Source organism: Meles meles, chromosome 18, assembly GCF_922984935.1.
Source record: "Meles meles chromosome 18, mMelMel3.1 paternal haplotype, whole genome shotgun sequence".
Lineage (NCBI taxonomy): Eukaryota > Metazoa > Chordata > Mammalia > Carnivora > Mustelidae > Meles > Meles meles.
Window position 1 is genome coordinate 63,212,193 of NC_060083.1, and position 15,957 is coordinate 63,228,149.

General features: G+C 66.3%; 2 protein-coding genes across 2 annotated transcripts; one reads left to right on the forward strand and one right to left on the reverse strand.

Annotated features, from left to right (window-relative positions):
* Positions 1-400: 400 nt before the first annotated feature.
* ACTG1 (actin gamma 1) lies at positions 401-3,234 on the reverse strand. The gene is made up of 5 exons (XM_045984447.1): positions 3,074-3,234; positions 2,364-2,732; positions 1,637-2,075; positions 1,355-1,536; positions 401-1,265 (listed from the first exon to the last, which is right to left on the reverse strand). The coding sequence occupies exons 2-5, from the start codon at positions 2,724-2,726 to the stop codon at positions 1,122-1,124; spliced, it is 1,128 nt and encodes a 375-aa protein (XP_045840403.1). The 5' UTR covers positions 2,727-2,732; positions 3,074-3,234; the 3' UTR covers positions 401-1,121.
* LOC123930084 (translation initiation factor IF-2-like) lies at positions 3,230-6,620 on the forward strand. The gene is made up of 4 exons (XM_045986292.1): positions 3,230-3,642; positions 4,593-4,758; positions 5,059-5,672; positions 6,361-6,620. The coding sequence occupies exons 1-4, from the start codon at positions 3,230-3,232 to the stop codon at positions 6,482-6,484; spliced, it is 1,317 nt and encodes a 438-aa protein (XP_045842248.1). The 3' UTR covers positions 6,485-6,620.
* Positions 6,621-15,957: the final 9,337 nt, after the last annotated feature.

Here is a 15,957-nt window from a genome sequence, read left to right on the forward strand (position 1 = left end):
GTCCCTTGCTTCAGTGACCCAGTGGTTTCAGGCACTGTGCTTGTGGAAGAAAAGAAACCCCAGTCGCACAACCCCCACATGCGGGGGGAACCCAGCCCCATAGGGCCCCAACTGCTTCTTGGCATCGTAGCCTTCGTAGGACCCAAGTCAGCTCATTTCTCCAAATCCTCATCTGGAGAAGTCCTGCTTTGGGTCTCAGCTCCACTGGGGCCCCTGGACGCAAACCCGCCCCCATGGGACAGGGGCTCCCACTTCCCAAACCATGCCACGCTGCTCACTAGCCCGGGTTCTTAAATCGGTCACACGGTTGCTCCCGAAGGACCCACGCTGTTGCCCAGCCCCAGGCAGGGAGCTGTACCCCCCGACACCCTCTGCCCCCCCCCAACAGAGGCCACCGGACTTCACTGCAGCACTTTATTTTCCTCACAATGACGCGTTGCTGGGGCCTAATGTTCTCACGTGACAGTAGAAAACCAAAAATTTGTCATCTCTGAAAGAATCGAGAATTGTGTACAAAAACCTTACATAAATTAAAAGCATGAATAAATTTACAGTTGTAAATGCAAACCGTTTTCCAACTCAAGGCAATTAACCCACGGTGTTCTGGCAGGAAAACATCGGGTAAGAAAGCAAAGTGGGTCCTACGGCTCGGACCTTCCCGACCCTGTTAGACCGGCAAGACAGAAATGACAACTCGTTCGGGACTCTTGCCAGCCTCGAGAGAAATCCTGGAATAGGCACAGCTCTTACACGTTGATACCCTGCACAGATCAAGAACCTCACGGCCTCGCGGGTTCTGCCATCAATGGATTCTCTTCCATAAACGTGTTCTCGGCCTCAGCCACGAACTGACCGAGCCTCATGTGCTAAGGGTTTAAACCAAAGATATGTACAGGGTATTGAACATATACCAAGGGAACAGTTAACTTGGATACAAGGTCAAGATCAGCAACAAGTTCTACATCCAGTGCTGATATCAGATACAAGCTTCAAGGACAAATTTCGTTTCAAAGGCTGATTCCAGTTTCACGAGGCCGGCAGGAGGCGTACACATCTGCCCGGCCAACTGCTACTCCGGGTTCGCTCACGCAGCAGGTGCCACGCAACTGCCCGCAGTCCGTTTAGAAGCATTTGCGGTGGACGATGGAGGGGCCCGACTCGTCGTACTCCTGCTTGCTGATCCACATCTGCTGGAAGGTCGACAGCGAGGCCAGGATGGAGCCCCCGATCCACACGGAGTACTTGCGCTCGGGAGGAGCGATGATCTGTGAAACAAAGAACGCGGCTTTTAGTCCAGGCCGCCGTCTTCCCAGCAAGGCCTTGGAGCCCCAGCCCGCAGCCGCGCTGGACTCACCTTGATCTTCATCGTGCTGGGCGCCAGCGCGGTGATCTCCTTCTGCATCCGGTCAGCGATGCCGGGGTACATGGTGGTCCCTCCGGACAGCACCGTGTTGGCGTAGAGATCCTTCCGGATGTCGACATCACACTTCATGATGGAGTTGAAGGTGGTCTCGTGGATGCCGCAGGACTCCATGCCTGAGACAAAGCTCTCCGTTAGAGGGCACACGCCCACAAGCCCCGCGGCCCTCCCCAGCCTCAGGGGGGGCGCCCTGCTGCCCCACCGCCCCACACCTACCCAGGAAGGAAGGCTGGAAGAGCGCTTCCGGGCAGCGGAACCGCTCGTTGCCGATAGTGATGACCTGCCCGTCGGGCAGCTCGTAGCTCTTCTCCAGGGAGGAGGAAGACGCGGCCGTGGCCATCTCCTGCTCGAAGTCCAGGGCCACGTAGCACAGCTTCTCCTTGATGTCGCGCACGATTTCCCGCTCAGCGGTGGTGGTGAAGCTGTAGCCGCGCTCGGTAAGAATCTTCATGAGGTAGTCCGTCAGGTCCCGGCCAGCCAGGTCCAGACGCAGGATGGCGTGGGGCAGGGCGTACCCCTCGTAGATGGGCACAGTGTGGGTGACCCCGTCCCCAGAGTCCATGACAATACCAGTGGTGCGGCCAGAGGCGTACAGGGACAGCACAGCCTGGATGGCCACGTACATGGCTGGGGTGTTGAAGGTCTCGAACATGATCTGGAGAGAAGGCAACGGGCTCCTTAGTCACCGGCAGGGGAGCCGAGCCGAGCCACCCCCATGCTCACACGCCGCATGCTGGCATGCCACAAATGTGATGTGTAGAAAAAAGAAAAGGTTGCAGGCAGAAACACAAATAAGAAACCTTGAGACTTCAGGGAGGAAATGCCAGGAGAGGAACAGAACCCTGGAAATACCGAAAGAAATACTTGAATTTCAGAAAATAAAGCTGAGCAGAACATGGCTTAATGAAAACAGATGGCGGTGGTCGCATGGGGCAGCGCCTACCTGGGTCATCTTCTCACGGTTGGCCTTGGGGTTCAGGGGGGCCTCGGTCAGCAGCACGGGGTGCTCCTCGGGGGCCACGCGCAGCTCATTGTAGAAGGTGTGGTGCCAGATCTTCTCCATGTCGTCCCAGTTGGTGACGATACCGTGCTCGATGGGGTACTTCAGGGTCAGGATGCCCCTCTTGCTCTGGGCCTCGTCGCCCACGTAGGAGTCCTTCTGGCCCATGCCCACCATCACGCCCTGGTGTCGGGGTCGCCCCACGATGGACGGGAACACGGCCCGGGGGGCGTCGTCCCCAGCAAAGCCCGCCTTGCACATGCCGGAGCCATTGTCGATGACGAGGGCGGCGATCTCCTCTTCCATTGTGGTCTGCTTGGACACCCGTGCGGTCAGACGAGCCCGGCACCGAGGGTCCGCCGCCCCCGCCGCCCCCCCCCCCCCCCCGAGCCCCGCGGGGAGTAACCGCCCGGCACCGGGCCGCGGCCTGCGGCGCGACGGGACCTCTCCGCACTGCGGCCAGCCCCGCCCCGCCCCCCCCCCCGCCCAGTCCCCCCGCCCGGCGCCGGCCGTGCACCGGCTGTCCGCCCCGCGCAGGCCGGGGCCCGCCACCCCGGGGCCGTACGGCCGGGTCCCTGGGGCAGGAGGCGTGGTGCGGACACCCGCACCCGGTGCGGGGACCAGGGCCCAGGGCGCGCAGACCGGCCTCTTACCGGCGGAGGTGGCGGCGGTGGAGGCGAAGAACGAGCGGAAGAAGGACGCGAAGCACGGGCCGGCGGCGGCGAGTGAGACCGAGCGTGGCCTCCCCCGCCGCTATTTAAGCGAAGCGGGACGCGCGCGCGAGCCGGCGGCGCGCGCGGCCCCAGAACATGTCCATATATGGCGATCTTTCCGAACGCCGGGCGCCCATTGGCTCGCCCGGCCGGGACACGTGGGGCCCCCGCGCCCGGCCCCGCCCCCCGCCCGCACCGCCCCCAACGGCCCCGCCCGCGCCGCCCCCGCGCGCTCCGGACCCCGCGCGCGAGACCCCGCGCGTACTCGCGCGCGGGCGGGGCGGGCCGGAGCCCCCCGGGATTCGCGGGCCGGGCTGCGGGTCGGACGGGCCGGCCCCGCCCCGGGACTGCTGGGCTGTGGGGGAGGGCCCGGCTGCACCCCGAAACTGCCTGGCCCAGGGCTCGGCCGCGCCCCAAGCCGGGTGTGTCCCCGCGGCCCGGCCCCACGGGTGGGGGGCTTTGCCCCCGCGCGCCCCCTGCGAGATGCACCCCGAGGCTCTGCCGAGAGGGTGGGCTGCGAAGGCCGACCCTGGGCTGGGGGAGGGGCGGGCGGGGGGACCTTGCCGGTCGCCGTTGCGTCGCTCTGGGTCCCGCGGCCCGGGGGAGCCCCCAAGGAGTTGTGATCTCCGGGACGAGGCTAGAAGCCGCCTGTCCCACCCCGCCCGGCGCAGGTCCCTCCGCTGGAGGAGGGGGCGCCCTGCCTGGGGTCCCTGGCGGTGCGGAGACGGAGGCTGCACTGCAGACGCGGCCAACGCTTCCTGCCTCTCCAGCCGCAGGCCTGAACGTCCCCGGGCGCGGGCTCCGGTCGGGGTTTGGGGCCACCCCCCTCCCACTGCGGAGGGCCTTTGCTTTGTTCTAAGCTTCTCCCCTGGAGCTCGTGGGCACCCTCCTCTCCGCATTTCCCAGGCCAGAGAGAGCCAGGGCGGCAGTAGGTTTGAGGACCCCTACCCACAGGCCGCCCCACTGCTCCCCGACCCTGGGTTGCCAACAGGCCGCCTGGGCCCTGCTGTGTGTCCTCCCGGGTGCAGGGCGTGCCCTGTTCCCCAGGAGCCTGAGCTGGAAGACTGTCCGCGCAGGCAGGGTCCTCGCTGCACCTGCTGGCGCCAATGTTTTGGTTACGCCCGGAGGGCAGCGAAGACTGTGACTTCTTTGGGATGATTGGAGCCTTTGGGAAGTGCTCAGAATTAGACGTTAGAGGGGGCGTGGGGAAGAGCACCCACGAAGAAGGGTGGTGGTCGGGCCAGGCCCAGTGAGGCAAGGGACTCACGCAAGGGGGTCTCAGCTTGACCCAGGCAGGTTATGGCAGGGCCGGCCTCCCCTAGAGCCTTGCAGGGTGAGCCAGTGGCCCTGTCTATGGAGGGGGACGCTGGGCCCAGAAGGTGAAGCCGCTTCCCGGCTCACCTGAGGACCACAGTGCCCCAGACGACAAGGCCTTGTCTGTGGCCACCCATGTCCCCAGGCCTAGCTGGGTCCCCGACTCCCCAGAGTTCCAGGCGCGGACAAGGCTGCAGTCGGTCGGGTGTGTGCCACACTATGGGAGAAGCCCGGGCTGGGCCTCGGTCAAACCCATCCATGCTCGGGCCGCTCGCGCCCGTGGGCACCATCATGGCCTGCTCAGCCGCCAGGTGGGGGTGTCTGTGATGCGAGGATGACTCCCACTTGGGGGCCCCAAAATGTCACACACAGGACATAGGGAAGGTGGGAAGTCCTAAGGTCTCCATGTCCTGGGTCCGCCAGCTCCGCGACTCCACTCGGGCCTCGGCTCCGGCCGCCCGGCCCTCCTTTGTCTGGTGGCTTGGAGGGGCGGCCACTTCTGGGGGCAGAGGGGGAGGGAGCAGACCCCCGCAGACCTCCGTCCCCACCCCCTTCCTCCCGGCGCACCTTGCAGTCTGCCGGGCGCTCGGCCCCGGGGTCGCGGAGGTTAGTGGGGCGGCCCGGGAGCCCCGAACTCCCCCCGCGACCCGCGGCGCCGGGCGGGGGAGGGGCGGGCGCGACTTCCTCTTCCGCGGTGTGTCACCGGCGGGGGGACGGCAAGGTGCGGCCGCAGGTGTGCGGCGGGGGGCGGCGGCGCGCGCGGCGCGGTGCGGCCATATTTGGCGATTTGGGCGCCGCGGGAGCCCCGCCCGCCGCCCGGGAAGCCGCGGCCCGGGCAGCCCCGTCCCCGCCCGCCGCCGGCCCTGAGTCACCGGCCGGGCGGGGGTGGAAGTAACGGACGGGGGGCGCCGGGCGCGCTCCTCGCCTTATTTAGTCAAGGAGGCCGCCGATTGGCCGGCGGGACAAAGGGGCGGTGGCGGGCGGCAGGGGCTGGAGCCGAGGGGGCGTCGCCGTCCCCCGCCCCCACCCCCGGCTGCCCGCGACCCCGCGGCTCAGCGGCAGGCCCGGCCGCGACAGTGGGGGGTGGGGCTGCGAGTCCGGTGGCCGCCGGGGGCGGGGGCGATGCGGGGCTCGAGGCCCGGCCGGGGCCCAGGGGAGTGACCGCCCTTCTGGGAAGCAGCACCGGAAGCCTGGGACGCGTGGACGCGGTGGGGCCCGGCTCCAGGTAGAACTGGGCCCGCGGGCCGGGCGCAGGGGGAGGGGGAGCACCGCTTCTGCGCTGTGATTTTTCTGTTTTGCAACTGGGCAGTACGAGGCCTCGCCCAAGGTCACCTCGGGGCTGTGCTCTGGGAAGCTCAGGGCCACCCCCACCCCGCCGGCGTTCCTGGGGAGGGGACGGCGAGGCCGCGGCAGTCCCTGGCTCTGGCGAGCGGGGAAGCTCTGGGCAGGAGGGAGAGAGTCTGCACTTGCCGTCCTGCCCAGGAGCGGGAGCGTCCTTTCCGTCTTGGGGACAGAAACTTGAGCCTCAGAGAAACGTGATTTTTTTCTAGCTCATTGCTGGCTTTGGGGGATTTGTGACTTTGCTGCCTCTCATTTGCTCTCCCACGCGTGCGATGGCTGAGAAAGTAGCGGGGCAGGGAGGTGGCGTCACCTTGTCAGTAACTGTGGTGGGACTTAGCACTCCGGGCCTTAGTGCTGTCTGGCAACCCCACACCAGCCTGTCCTCTCCCTGCTCCCCAGGAGGATCTCTGCACCTGGGAGCAAGGCTGCCACCCCCCACACACCCACTCTCCCTCTCTCCCCCCCTCCACGCCTTGCCTCCCACCTCCAGCCACCTCCCAACTAGTCAGGCAGACAGGCTAGGTCGTGGGCCACCGCGCCTAGCCTCCGCCGCTGCTGTTCCACCCGCCCAGGATGCCTGTCCTTCTCCACCCAAACACAGTGTGGGATCCTGGGTTGGATCCCGGAACAGAGGAACCAGGGAAGCCCGGGGAAAGTGTGGAGTTTAATACCCTGTGCCAGAGTTGGTCTCAGTGACAGATGAGCCGTGCCGGATAAGTCGGAGGGAACGGAGTTACACGAGGGAAGCAGTGCGGAACGTGCACCAAAGCTCAGTCTGCGCCACTTTTCTGTAAATCTAGAATTGTCTCAATAAAAACTTCACTTTAGAAAACCCAAGGAAAACCAGTTTCACTATCTTGGGTCTCTGTCTTATTCTCCCAGGGCTGTGGACAGATCACATACACAATGATGCTTCCGCCGCCCGAAGCCTGCGGAGAGGCGAGGGGGACAGGCTTGAGCCGCCTTGGTCCCGAGGGCTGCCCTGGTAGGCAAGGCCGGGTTCCTGCTGGCTTGGCCTGCTTACCTCTGAGTTCCAAGTCAAAGGGCAAGGTCAGAGCCACATACTTCAGTGTCTGGACTAGCACCCAGTGGGGCTTGCTCCCCTGCCAGCGCTGGGCACACTGAGGCACAGCTGGAAGGGAAGCTGTGTGGTGGCTGGTGATGTGTGGGACCTGGTGCCCGTGTCTCATGACCGCCACTCCATCCTGCGCCGGGAAGCCCTGGGCCAGGCCTCCATGCACCATCCACTTCTTACCATCTGCGGAGGTACCCCAAATGTATGCCGTGCTAGAGGTGGGGAAGCAGGCTCGCAGTGTGGGGACTTGGGGGTACAGAGACCACCAGGCCAGGAGTCCCGCACTACCCCTGTTTCCGCAGACGAGGGTTCCAGGCTTTTCAAAGACAGGCCCTGGGGGAGTTTTCTCTCCCCACCCTGGTGTAGCAGGAACCACAGAGGGTCCTGGAAGAGCAGGGGGGTTGAGTCAGGACCTGGGTTCTGGGCCAGGCTCAGTCCTGTGCCAGCTGGGGGCCTCCCCATGCCTCAGTTTCCCTGAAAAAGTAGTCCGGTGATGTGAAGGTAGAGGGGCCCATCAGAGGCTCTGAGGCTGTCGGTCCTTCTGCACCGGGACAGAAGGCCACAGGGCAGCCTGGTGAATCTCCCCGCCACACCCGCCCCCCAGGCCCTCCCTCTGTCTTCCGCGCACCTGACTTTGACCTCCCAGTATGTTCAGTTTTTGGCTAAGAGGCACTCACTCTACACCTCTGGTGTCAGACCCAAGATTCCTGGGAGCCACGGCCCTTGACCCAGCAGCTGGCTCCTTGCTTTGCTTCTGCGGGCGCACGTCCAGGCCTCGCTTCCCTGGGCCTCAGTAGGCAGAGTGATGCGCTCCCCGTACCACAGGTGGGGTGTGGGCCTTGACCCGGGGCCGACCCATAGCGCTCAGACTCCCTGGTCCCCTCCTTTGCCGCACATGCTGCCGAGAGCAATGAGGTCGCCCATGGGGCATGCCCCCCCCATGGCCGCCTCCCCCAGAGGTCACTGCTCTCCTCTGGGCAGAGTTTTCGTTCTCCTGTGGTGGCACCCACAGTCTGCAACCGGGAAGCAAGGATGAAACCAGGAGTCCAGGCTTCCAGCCGCGTCACAACACGGTTGCACCTCCACGAAGCTGGGAAGCGAAGTGCCGGCCTGGCAACAGCCCGCCGGTCCCGCTGTCTGTCCTGCCGGCTGTCTGCTGCCTGCTGCCCCGCGGTGAACGTGGCCTTCAGGTCCCTGGGCTCTGGGTGCGGGAGGCCGGACCACAGCCTTCACCCACCACAGCGCTGGCTCACTGCTCCAGCTCCAAAGGAGTGCCTGCCTGGCCCTTCCTCTGCCAGGAAAGTTCCAACAGTTGGCTGCCTCTTCCCTGCAGGCCTCCAGGCCGACCGGCTGGCCTCAGGTCCCTTCCCCCCACCTCCTACTCACTGTTTGTCCTCACCCTCTGCTCCAGAGTGGGGGTTCCCAGGGCACAAGGGAGAAGCTGGTGTCCCCTCTGCAGAGAGCATGAAGGGAGGGGGCAGAAGGAATGGAGAGGGAGGGGTTCGCAGCCCTGGCGGGACCTTCCCTGAGGGGCTGGCCAGCTGCCCCCCTACCCTGACCCCAGGGTGCAGAAAGGGGGCCGTGTCCCTTGGGCTGAGAAGGGAGTCGCAAGGTCTGACCGCCCCCTGGGACGCTGTCCTCGCACCCCCCTCCCCCCGCGCTGGTGGCTCTCGGGGCCGCAGGGGACAGTGCTGAGGTGCCGGGGCAGGGCACAGAGAAGGTTCAGGCTAACCCGGTAGCTCGCGCTCTGGCCCCGGATTTGCGGAGCGCGCCCTGCCGGCCGAGCTCTCCCGACGTAGACGGGGTCAGGGCCCCGCGGCCGGTGTCCCCACCCCCAGGACGCCTGGCGCCACTCCGAGGACTAGGAGGCGGACCAGGGCGGGCACAGCGGCGGGAGGGCGCTGCTCTGGGCTGCCCCGAGGGCTGGCGGAGTGGGAGGACGCAGGGCCCGGCTGGGGTCGCGCCGGGGCTCCGGACCGGTCTCCGGGCCCTTCGCGGCGGCGCGCAGCGGCCTCCCCCTCCCGCCGCCGCTTCCCGGGAAAGGGGCGCGGTGTGCGGGGGGCGGGCCCGGCAGGGGGCGGGGCGCGGGGCGCTAGGCCACGCCCACCTTGCCGTGGGCGGGGGCGCTGGGGAGCCCGGGGGCGGGCCCGGGTGATCGCTCGCTCGCCGACGCGCCCGCGGCCACGGGTCCGCCCTTGGTCTGGGGGCGGCGCCCGGGCGGCCCAGCCCTCGCGCCCCCTCCGCGTCCCGGCGCCTGGTCCCGGCTCTCGCTTTCCCCGCGCCCTCGGGGGTCAGCGCCAGTGACCCCGGACGGGAAACCCGCGAGCGTGGAGGCCCGAGCCAGGAGCCGGCGCCGCGCTCGGAGGCCGGCCGGGTGCGGTCCCCGGGTGCGCCGCCAGGTGGGTCCCGCCAGCGGGGCTGGGCCACGAGTCCGCGCGGCACCTGTCTGCGCCGGGAGCGGCCCGCACAGCCGCGGACCGGGCCGGGGAGGCGCCCGCGCGGCTGGCCAGCCCCTGAGTCACTGTCGCCAGAGAGCGATGGGAGTGGCCGGTGACCTCAGCCAGTGCTGACGCAGGGAGAGAAGGTGGGATCGGGGTCGCCGGCACCGGGGCACGGGGCACGGGGCACCGGGGCAACGGAAGAGGGGAGGGCCAGGGCCCTGACTCAGCCAGACGCGGTCGGACCACCGTGATGTCCAGGGGCAGACAGCACCCGCGGAGGGACCCCAGAGCCCGGGCAGACCTGGACCTGCGGCGTGTCTGTTGGACACACAGTGCTGGTGCCCAGGGGACGGTGCCGTGGGCGTCCCAGCTGCCACAGCCCGTCTCCTTCCTGGGCACACTCAGTTCCACAGCTAGATGCCCCCCCCCCACCCCGGGCAAATGGCCACTGATCACCAATTCGGAGAGAAGGAAGAGGCTCCAGGTCACAGTGCAGGAAAGGGGGAGCCAGGATGGGAGCCTGGGACTCTAACGCCAGCGGGTTGCTCCCCCGCTAGCTAGGGGAGGCCGGGGGAGTGGGGGGCACAGGGGTGACTTATGCCACGTCTCCAGGGGAAGTCCAGGGCTGTGAGCTGCAGGGCTAGCCCCAGGAAGGGGGGAGGGGAGCCCACCGGCCACAGCCACAGAACGTCCTGGAGTGGGAGGGCAGAGGTGGGGAAGGCGGGGAGGGGGTCCCCAGATGGCCAGGCTGGGCTCACGTCTTTCCAGGGGAGGACAGACGATGCTCTTGGGTGTCGCTGTGGCACCTCTGCCCCCTTGGGTGACAGGTGGGTTGGCCCCAGCACGTGTGTCCACGGGGGCCTGTGAGAGTGAGTCTTTGCTGGGAGCCCATCCACCCCCACCCCACCCCCCGCCCCCTGGAGCAGCCCTTACCCACCCGTAAGCATCCAGAGCGAACCTGCCGCTCAGCTGTGCTGAGTGCCTTCTCCCAGCCCTTCCTGCAAACCTCACCTGCCGCTGGGAGGGACTGAGTTTGCTGGGCGGCCCAGCTGGAGAGGGGCAGGCAGGGAGCTGTAAGTATGGTTTTGGGTGCCGCACACCTGAATTCTACCCTACCTGGGAGGGTGGTTTGGGGAGGGAGGGAATTCCACGCGGAAAATGTGCCCTTGGGGGCACCTGGGTGGCTCAATCATGAAGTGTCTGCCTTTGGCTTGGGGCATGATCCCAGGATTCTGGGATCTAGGAGGGAGCATTCTGGGATGCTTGGCGGGAGTCTCCTTCTCCCTCTCCCTCTGCTGCTCCCCCTGCTTGTGTTCCTGCTGCCTCTCTCTGTGTGTCAAATAAATAACTAAATAAGAAAATGTCCCCTTGGATGTTGAAGGCCTGGTCCCCGTCTCTTGCTTAGACGGCTCTTTCGGGGAAGTGGGTGTTGCTTGAGTTCTGGCCCAATATCCAGATTGTTCCGTGTTTCTCCATGAGGCTTCAGGCCGTTCTCTTCATTTCCGCTGCCGTGATATCTTGATGCTTCTGGCTGAGCTCTTGCTGGAGCCCCTTCTTGTCCCGATGACTTCCAGCCCCGCGCACAGCGGCCTTCAGCTCTCGGGAAATTTCCTGCATTCTTTCTTTCACAGTTTCTTTCCCTTTTTTTTTTCCCTTTGGGACCTCTGATAACGGGGTGCCGTATCTCTCCCACAAGGCCTTTAGCACCGTTACTGTTTCTTTGACCGGTTTCCCCCCCCCAGCTTTTTGCGATATTTCTTTGACTTCTTCTGACCCTGCAACAGAATTTTTTTATCCCAGTTACTATAGTTTCTAATTCTTTGGTTTTGAGATAATTCCAAACTTACTAACTTTCTAACGTTTGCCACAATCGCCTTATTGTTCTTTTTATCTGTCTTCTCACTTCTGAACAGTTTGGGAGTTGGTCTCAGGCATTCCGCCTCTGCCTCCATATCTCAGCGCATTTTCCCCGAGAACAGGGGCATTGACCTGCGGAGCCCCTGCGGCCTGTGTGCGGCGACGGAACAGGTCGCCGCTGGTCTCGTCTGCGGGCTGTGTGTTCACGACAGCCCTGACGTGGTCCTGACGTGGTCCGGGGCCACCTGTGTCATGCCGGCGTCACGGGCCCTCCCATGCTACATCCCCCAGGCTTCTCTCTCACGCGCCCACTGCTCGGAGCTGCGCGGATTCTCCCGGAAGGGACTGACCCGGAGACCTTGGGCTGGTACTTGGCCCTGTCCCCCTGGGACAAGGAAACGCTGCCTTCCTGTTTTGTCCCAGAGGTCCCTTTCAGCTCTGTAGCAAGCTCCGGGCACACAGTAGGCACTTACTGCGGTCCAAGTGTGTCTGCCGCACGCCCGCGTGGACACGGTTGCACGTGCAGTCTGGGCTGCGCAGAGGCGGCCCCTGTCACCTGCAGAGCTGGGGGCTCCCGACTGGCTGTGCCGGTGCGTCTCCAAGCCCAGCTGTACGGTAAAAGTCACCTGGTTTCCCAGAGCTGTTCTGGTCCTGCTGCGGAGCCCTGTGCCGCCGGGGACTTACTCTCAGATACTCTCGAGAGCCTCCCCTCTTGTTCCCACAAAACGCAAAAGTCCTGGGGTTTGGGTGTCAGACCACCGCAGCGGTCCCATCTGGGCCGGCTGAGATGCCCTGTGCTGCCCTTGTGGTCCCTTCAGGGACTGTTGGCTTTGCTGGGGCCCTGGGACTCCAGGCAGAGCCTGAAGACCTCTCTCTCCCCCTCCCCTCCGGGAATAAGCACCCCTCCCCAAGACTTCGTGATTTTGCAAGGGACGAGAGCGAGGAGACTATACCAGCTTCCCCCGCAGCCAGCACCGGGGCGGGGGGCTCCCAGCCAGCAGCTCTCCCTTCAAGGAGGAGGGCCACACAGGAGAGGAGCCCACGGAAACCGCATTTCAGTGAGCTGCCCTGCCTTCAGGAGGGGTCTTGGGGGGTCGGGAGTGGGGGAGGGAAGGGGGCGGGTTTTCACGTGGGGTGGGGCAGGCAGGCAGCCGGCACTGCCCAGCACTGTGAAATGCGGGAGCCCCTCCCCACACTTCATTCCAACATTGCCCTCTTCTCCCTGCCCCACAGAAGGGAGCCTGTCACCCTAAACCCCCCGCCCCACAAGCCTCCAGTAAGCCAACCCAGGCCCCGCCTGCCCATGTAAGTGGAACCTCAGAGTGGCCGAGCTCTGCCATGAAAAATTCACGAGGCAGCCCAGTGCCGGGCCTGTTTTCAGGAACAATGCAGCAGGCGGGGCCCTGGGCACTGGCCAAGCTGGGCCCCGGGAGCAGACTGGGCCTGGGAACAGGGAAATCACCGCCTTTGGTCTGGGCCCAGCAGGAAAGCCCTGGCCTCACCCCAGGGAGGGGCAGAGGAGCCCTGGGGGCAGAGGCCCAGAAGGGGGCTGGCCAGAGGGGTCTGGCCATGGGATGGCACAGTGCCTGGGACCCAGTGGGCACAGGAGGGCGGGCGAGAGCCGTGGCGCATTGGCGGCTGAGCCGCAGGCCCAGGAAGGCGGGGGTGGAGCCCTGGGGATTTCCTCTGTGTGAATTCCCAGAGACTCACTAGCCGGTGGGGAGGGAAGGGCACGGCGGGCATTGCCCGGGTTTTGGCCTGGGTCTAGGACAGGTGCGGCCTGGGGACATCCCTCCGTCCTCGGCCATTTCCCAGTTTCCAGGGCTCCAGGCCAGCCCAAGTGGGGAACCGGCCCTCCCCAGCCGGCACCCACATGGGGCCCGTGCCAACTACGCCACCAGCATGTTCCCTGGGCGTCCGGCCTGGTACACGTGCCCGTCACCATGGCAGATGCGGCGTGCTGGGTGGGAGCCCGGGCTGGGCAGCAGCAGCCAAGGCTGGCGGTCTAGATCTACGGGACCGGGACTCCCTTCCCTTGCCACACCCCCCTCTGGGGCCTGCCCATCCCCCAGCGTCCCAGGGAAGGAGCGATTCCCTGAGAAACCCAGGGTAGGTGCCAGGGGCTGGGGGCCTCCTCTGGACCTCACTGTGGGGGCAGGAGGCCAGGGACCTGGCCTGCCCTTGCACGTCGGGAGCGTCAGAGAGCTGAAGGATTCCCTGCCTTCTAGGTCCTGGTCCAGACAGCAGGGTCCGTCTGGCTGTCCGTCTGGACCTGGCCACTCCCTGAATTTGGGGTGCAGGGGAGCCGCTCACCCAGGCGGCCTCTCTGTGCCCGGGAGGGCAAGTCATGCATGTTGAAGTGGACACGTCAGGCACCCTGACCCCTGTCCTCAGGCCCTGTCCAGGGGTGGCAGACGACAGCCCAAGGCAGTGCAAGTCACCGGACGTACACGCCAGCCCCCAGGAGGGCAGGATGCCTCCGAGGGGCCTCTGGACAGGCCGCAGGCATTGTGTGCCCAGTGTGGGTGGCTGTGTGGACCCCTCTGGCAGGGGCACGTGTGTCCTTGAGGACACGGCCGAGGCCACAGCAACCACAGGCTCTCACGGGTAGTCCCTGACCCGGATTCCCTTGTGCTGTGCACAACATGATCACCCTGCTGGGCAGTGGTGGATGGGCTCTAAGGCTGGGATCCAGGGAAGCATCTCCAGGGCCAGGGCTGGCCCAGCCACTGGCCGTGGCTCCCTCTGTCCCACGCCGTCTGTGTGCACCTTCGCACGCGCGCCTGCCCCGGGATGCACGCTGCCTCACCTCCCTGCAGAGGCTCGTCCCTTCACACCGAACGTGCCCAGTGCCTGCTGTGCGCCGGAGCCTTAGAGGGGATCGAGAGAGGAACCGTGACCCCTAGCAGGCATCTGGGCTTGGGGCTTGGGTCCTGGGGGCTGTGGGGGGCCATCCATGCAACCCACCTCCCTGCAAGGGAGCCTGGGCTGGGAGGCCCACCTCTAAGCGTCCCCCTTGGGGACTGAGAGGTCCCCCCTTAGCTCACACCGTGAGTCAGTGCCAGGCAGCCCCAAGCCACGCCCACCGGGGGGCTGCAGGGCCCCAGGGACCGAGAGGCCACAGCCACTTCTGGCTCAGCCACCAAGCAGCTGCCTGGAGCCAGGCACACTCAGCGCCTGGCAGCTGGACTTCCTCCCACTGGGCACGTGACGTCCACGAGCGCCCTGCCAGCACCGGTCAGCGCTGAGGAGGCCTTCGTGCCGGTCGGGCACTCCGGGCTCCTTCGGAGCCTAGCTGCAAGCTGGGGGAACCATGGGCACAGCTGCCCCCAGGCCCCCGAGCCCCGACGAACTGACCAGTGCCTTTGAACACCTGCTCTGTGGGTGTCCCTACAAGCCTGGGGATGGCACAGAGGAGACGCAGTGAGAAACAGGTGTGGACGGCCTCGTGGCGGGTACCCCCAGGCCAGGGGCATCTGCCTGGCATCGAGGAAAGGCCTGGGCCCTGGGCGCACTCCATGGGGAGGGCGTGCTACCCCGGACCGTCTCTCCCTACCGGCGGGCACCTGGCACGCAGCGCAGCCAGGCCCACGGTGGGTGCCCCATCAGCGAGTGGGGGTCGCAGAGGTGGACAGCGCTAGACCAGCCCCCAGACTGTCTCGCAGCATGCACAGCGCTGCCGGGGGGACAGGGGCCCAGGCATGTCTCCCAGCCTCCCACCCTGGCCCTCGGTGCTGCCCCGCACTGAAGCTGCTGCCCAGGCTTGCGAGGATGCAGGAAGGGCTCCCGATCCTGCCTGGCCGCCTGCCCCACGGCCCACACCCTCAGCCGGACCCTCACAGCCCTGGGCCCCGTCACGGCCCCCGGAGGGTCAGAGCGGTGAGCCTGCGGCACCAGGGCCCACAAGGCTGTGGCTGGAAATGCCCGCGGCCCCGGGGAGGCCTGAGGGTCACACATTGCAATGAGGAAGACGACACCGAGGCCGGCCGGGGCGCAGGCCGGCAGCTCTAGTTGCACTGCTTGGCTCCCAGCCCCTGAGGCAGGTGCAGGAGACAGACAGGCAGGGTGCGGCTGGGCCGGCCTCTGCAGGTCCCCGTGGATGTGGCCCCTGGGCTCAGGGAGGAGGGAGCGCAGCCAGGGGGTCCCGGCGGCTGCGGCTGGGAGGTGCTGGGTTGGCGGGGGTGGGGTGGGGTGGGGTGGGGTGGGGGGCAGCTTCTAGACTCTCAGCCTGCTGGCCACACCGCTTCTGCTGAGAGGGCTTTGCACCCCACACGCACCTAGGACCAGGCCCCATAAAGACGCAGCAAGTCGGCGCGTTGCCCCAGCAACAGGAGCAACAGTTAGGGGTCCCCGGGCCCCCGCAGCAAGGCTGGCTTCACCACAGCTCATGCAGGGAAAGGGGAGCAGCCTTGTGGGCTCCTTGAGGTGCTTAAGGCACAGGAGTCAGCCAAGGCCTGTCCTCTGACCCTGGGTCCGACCGCCCGCCGGCTTCAGGACGGCCCCCGCTTCGTGCTCACACTCCGCGGACCGGGTCCCCCTCCCAACCCCGCACAGCCAGGCCACCTGGCCCGACGTGAGTGAGCATGACCCTGGCTGGGGCCTGGGTGCCAGGATGGGGGCACCAGGGCACACATGGCCACGCCCTGGCCCCACGCCCCCTGGGTGCCACCTTCCCCGCCCAGGCCACCCTGGGGCAGGTGCAGGTCCTGGGCTGCCGGCTGCAGCCTGGAGATGGCTGAGGGGGACGGTGCGGGACTCCAGCTCCAGCTGCCGGAGTTGGGGGGCCTTGCCGGGCT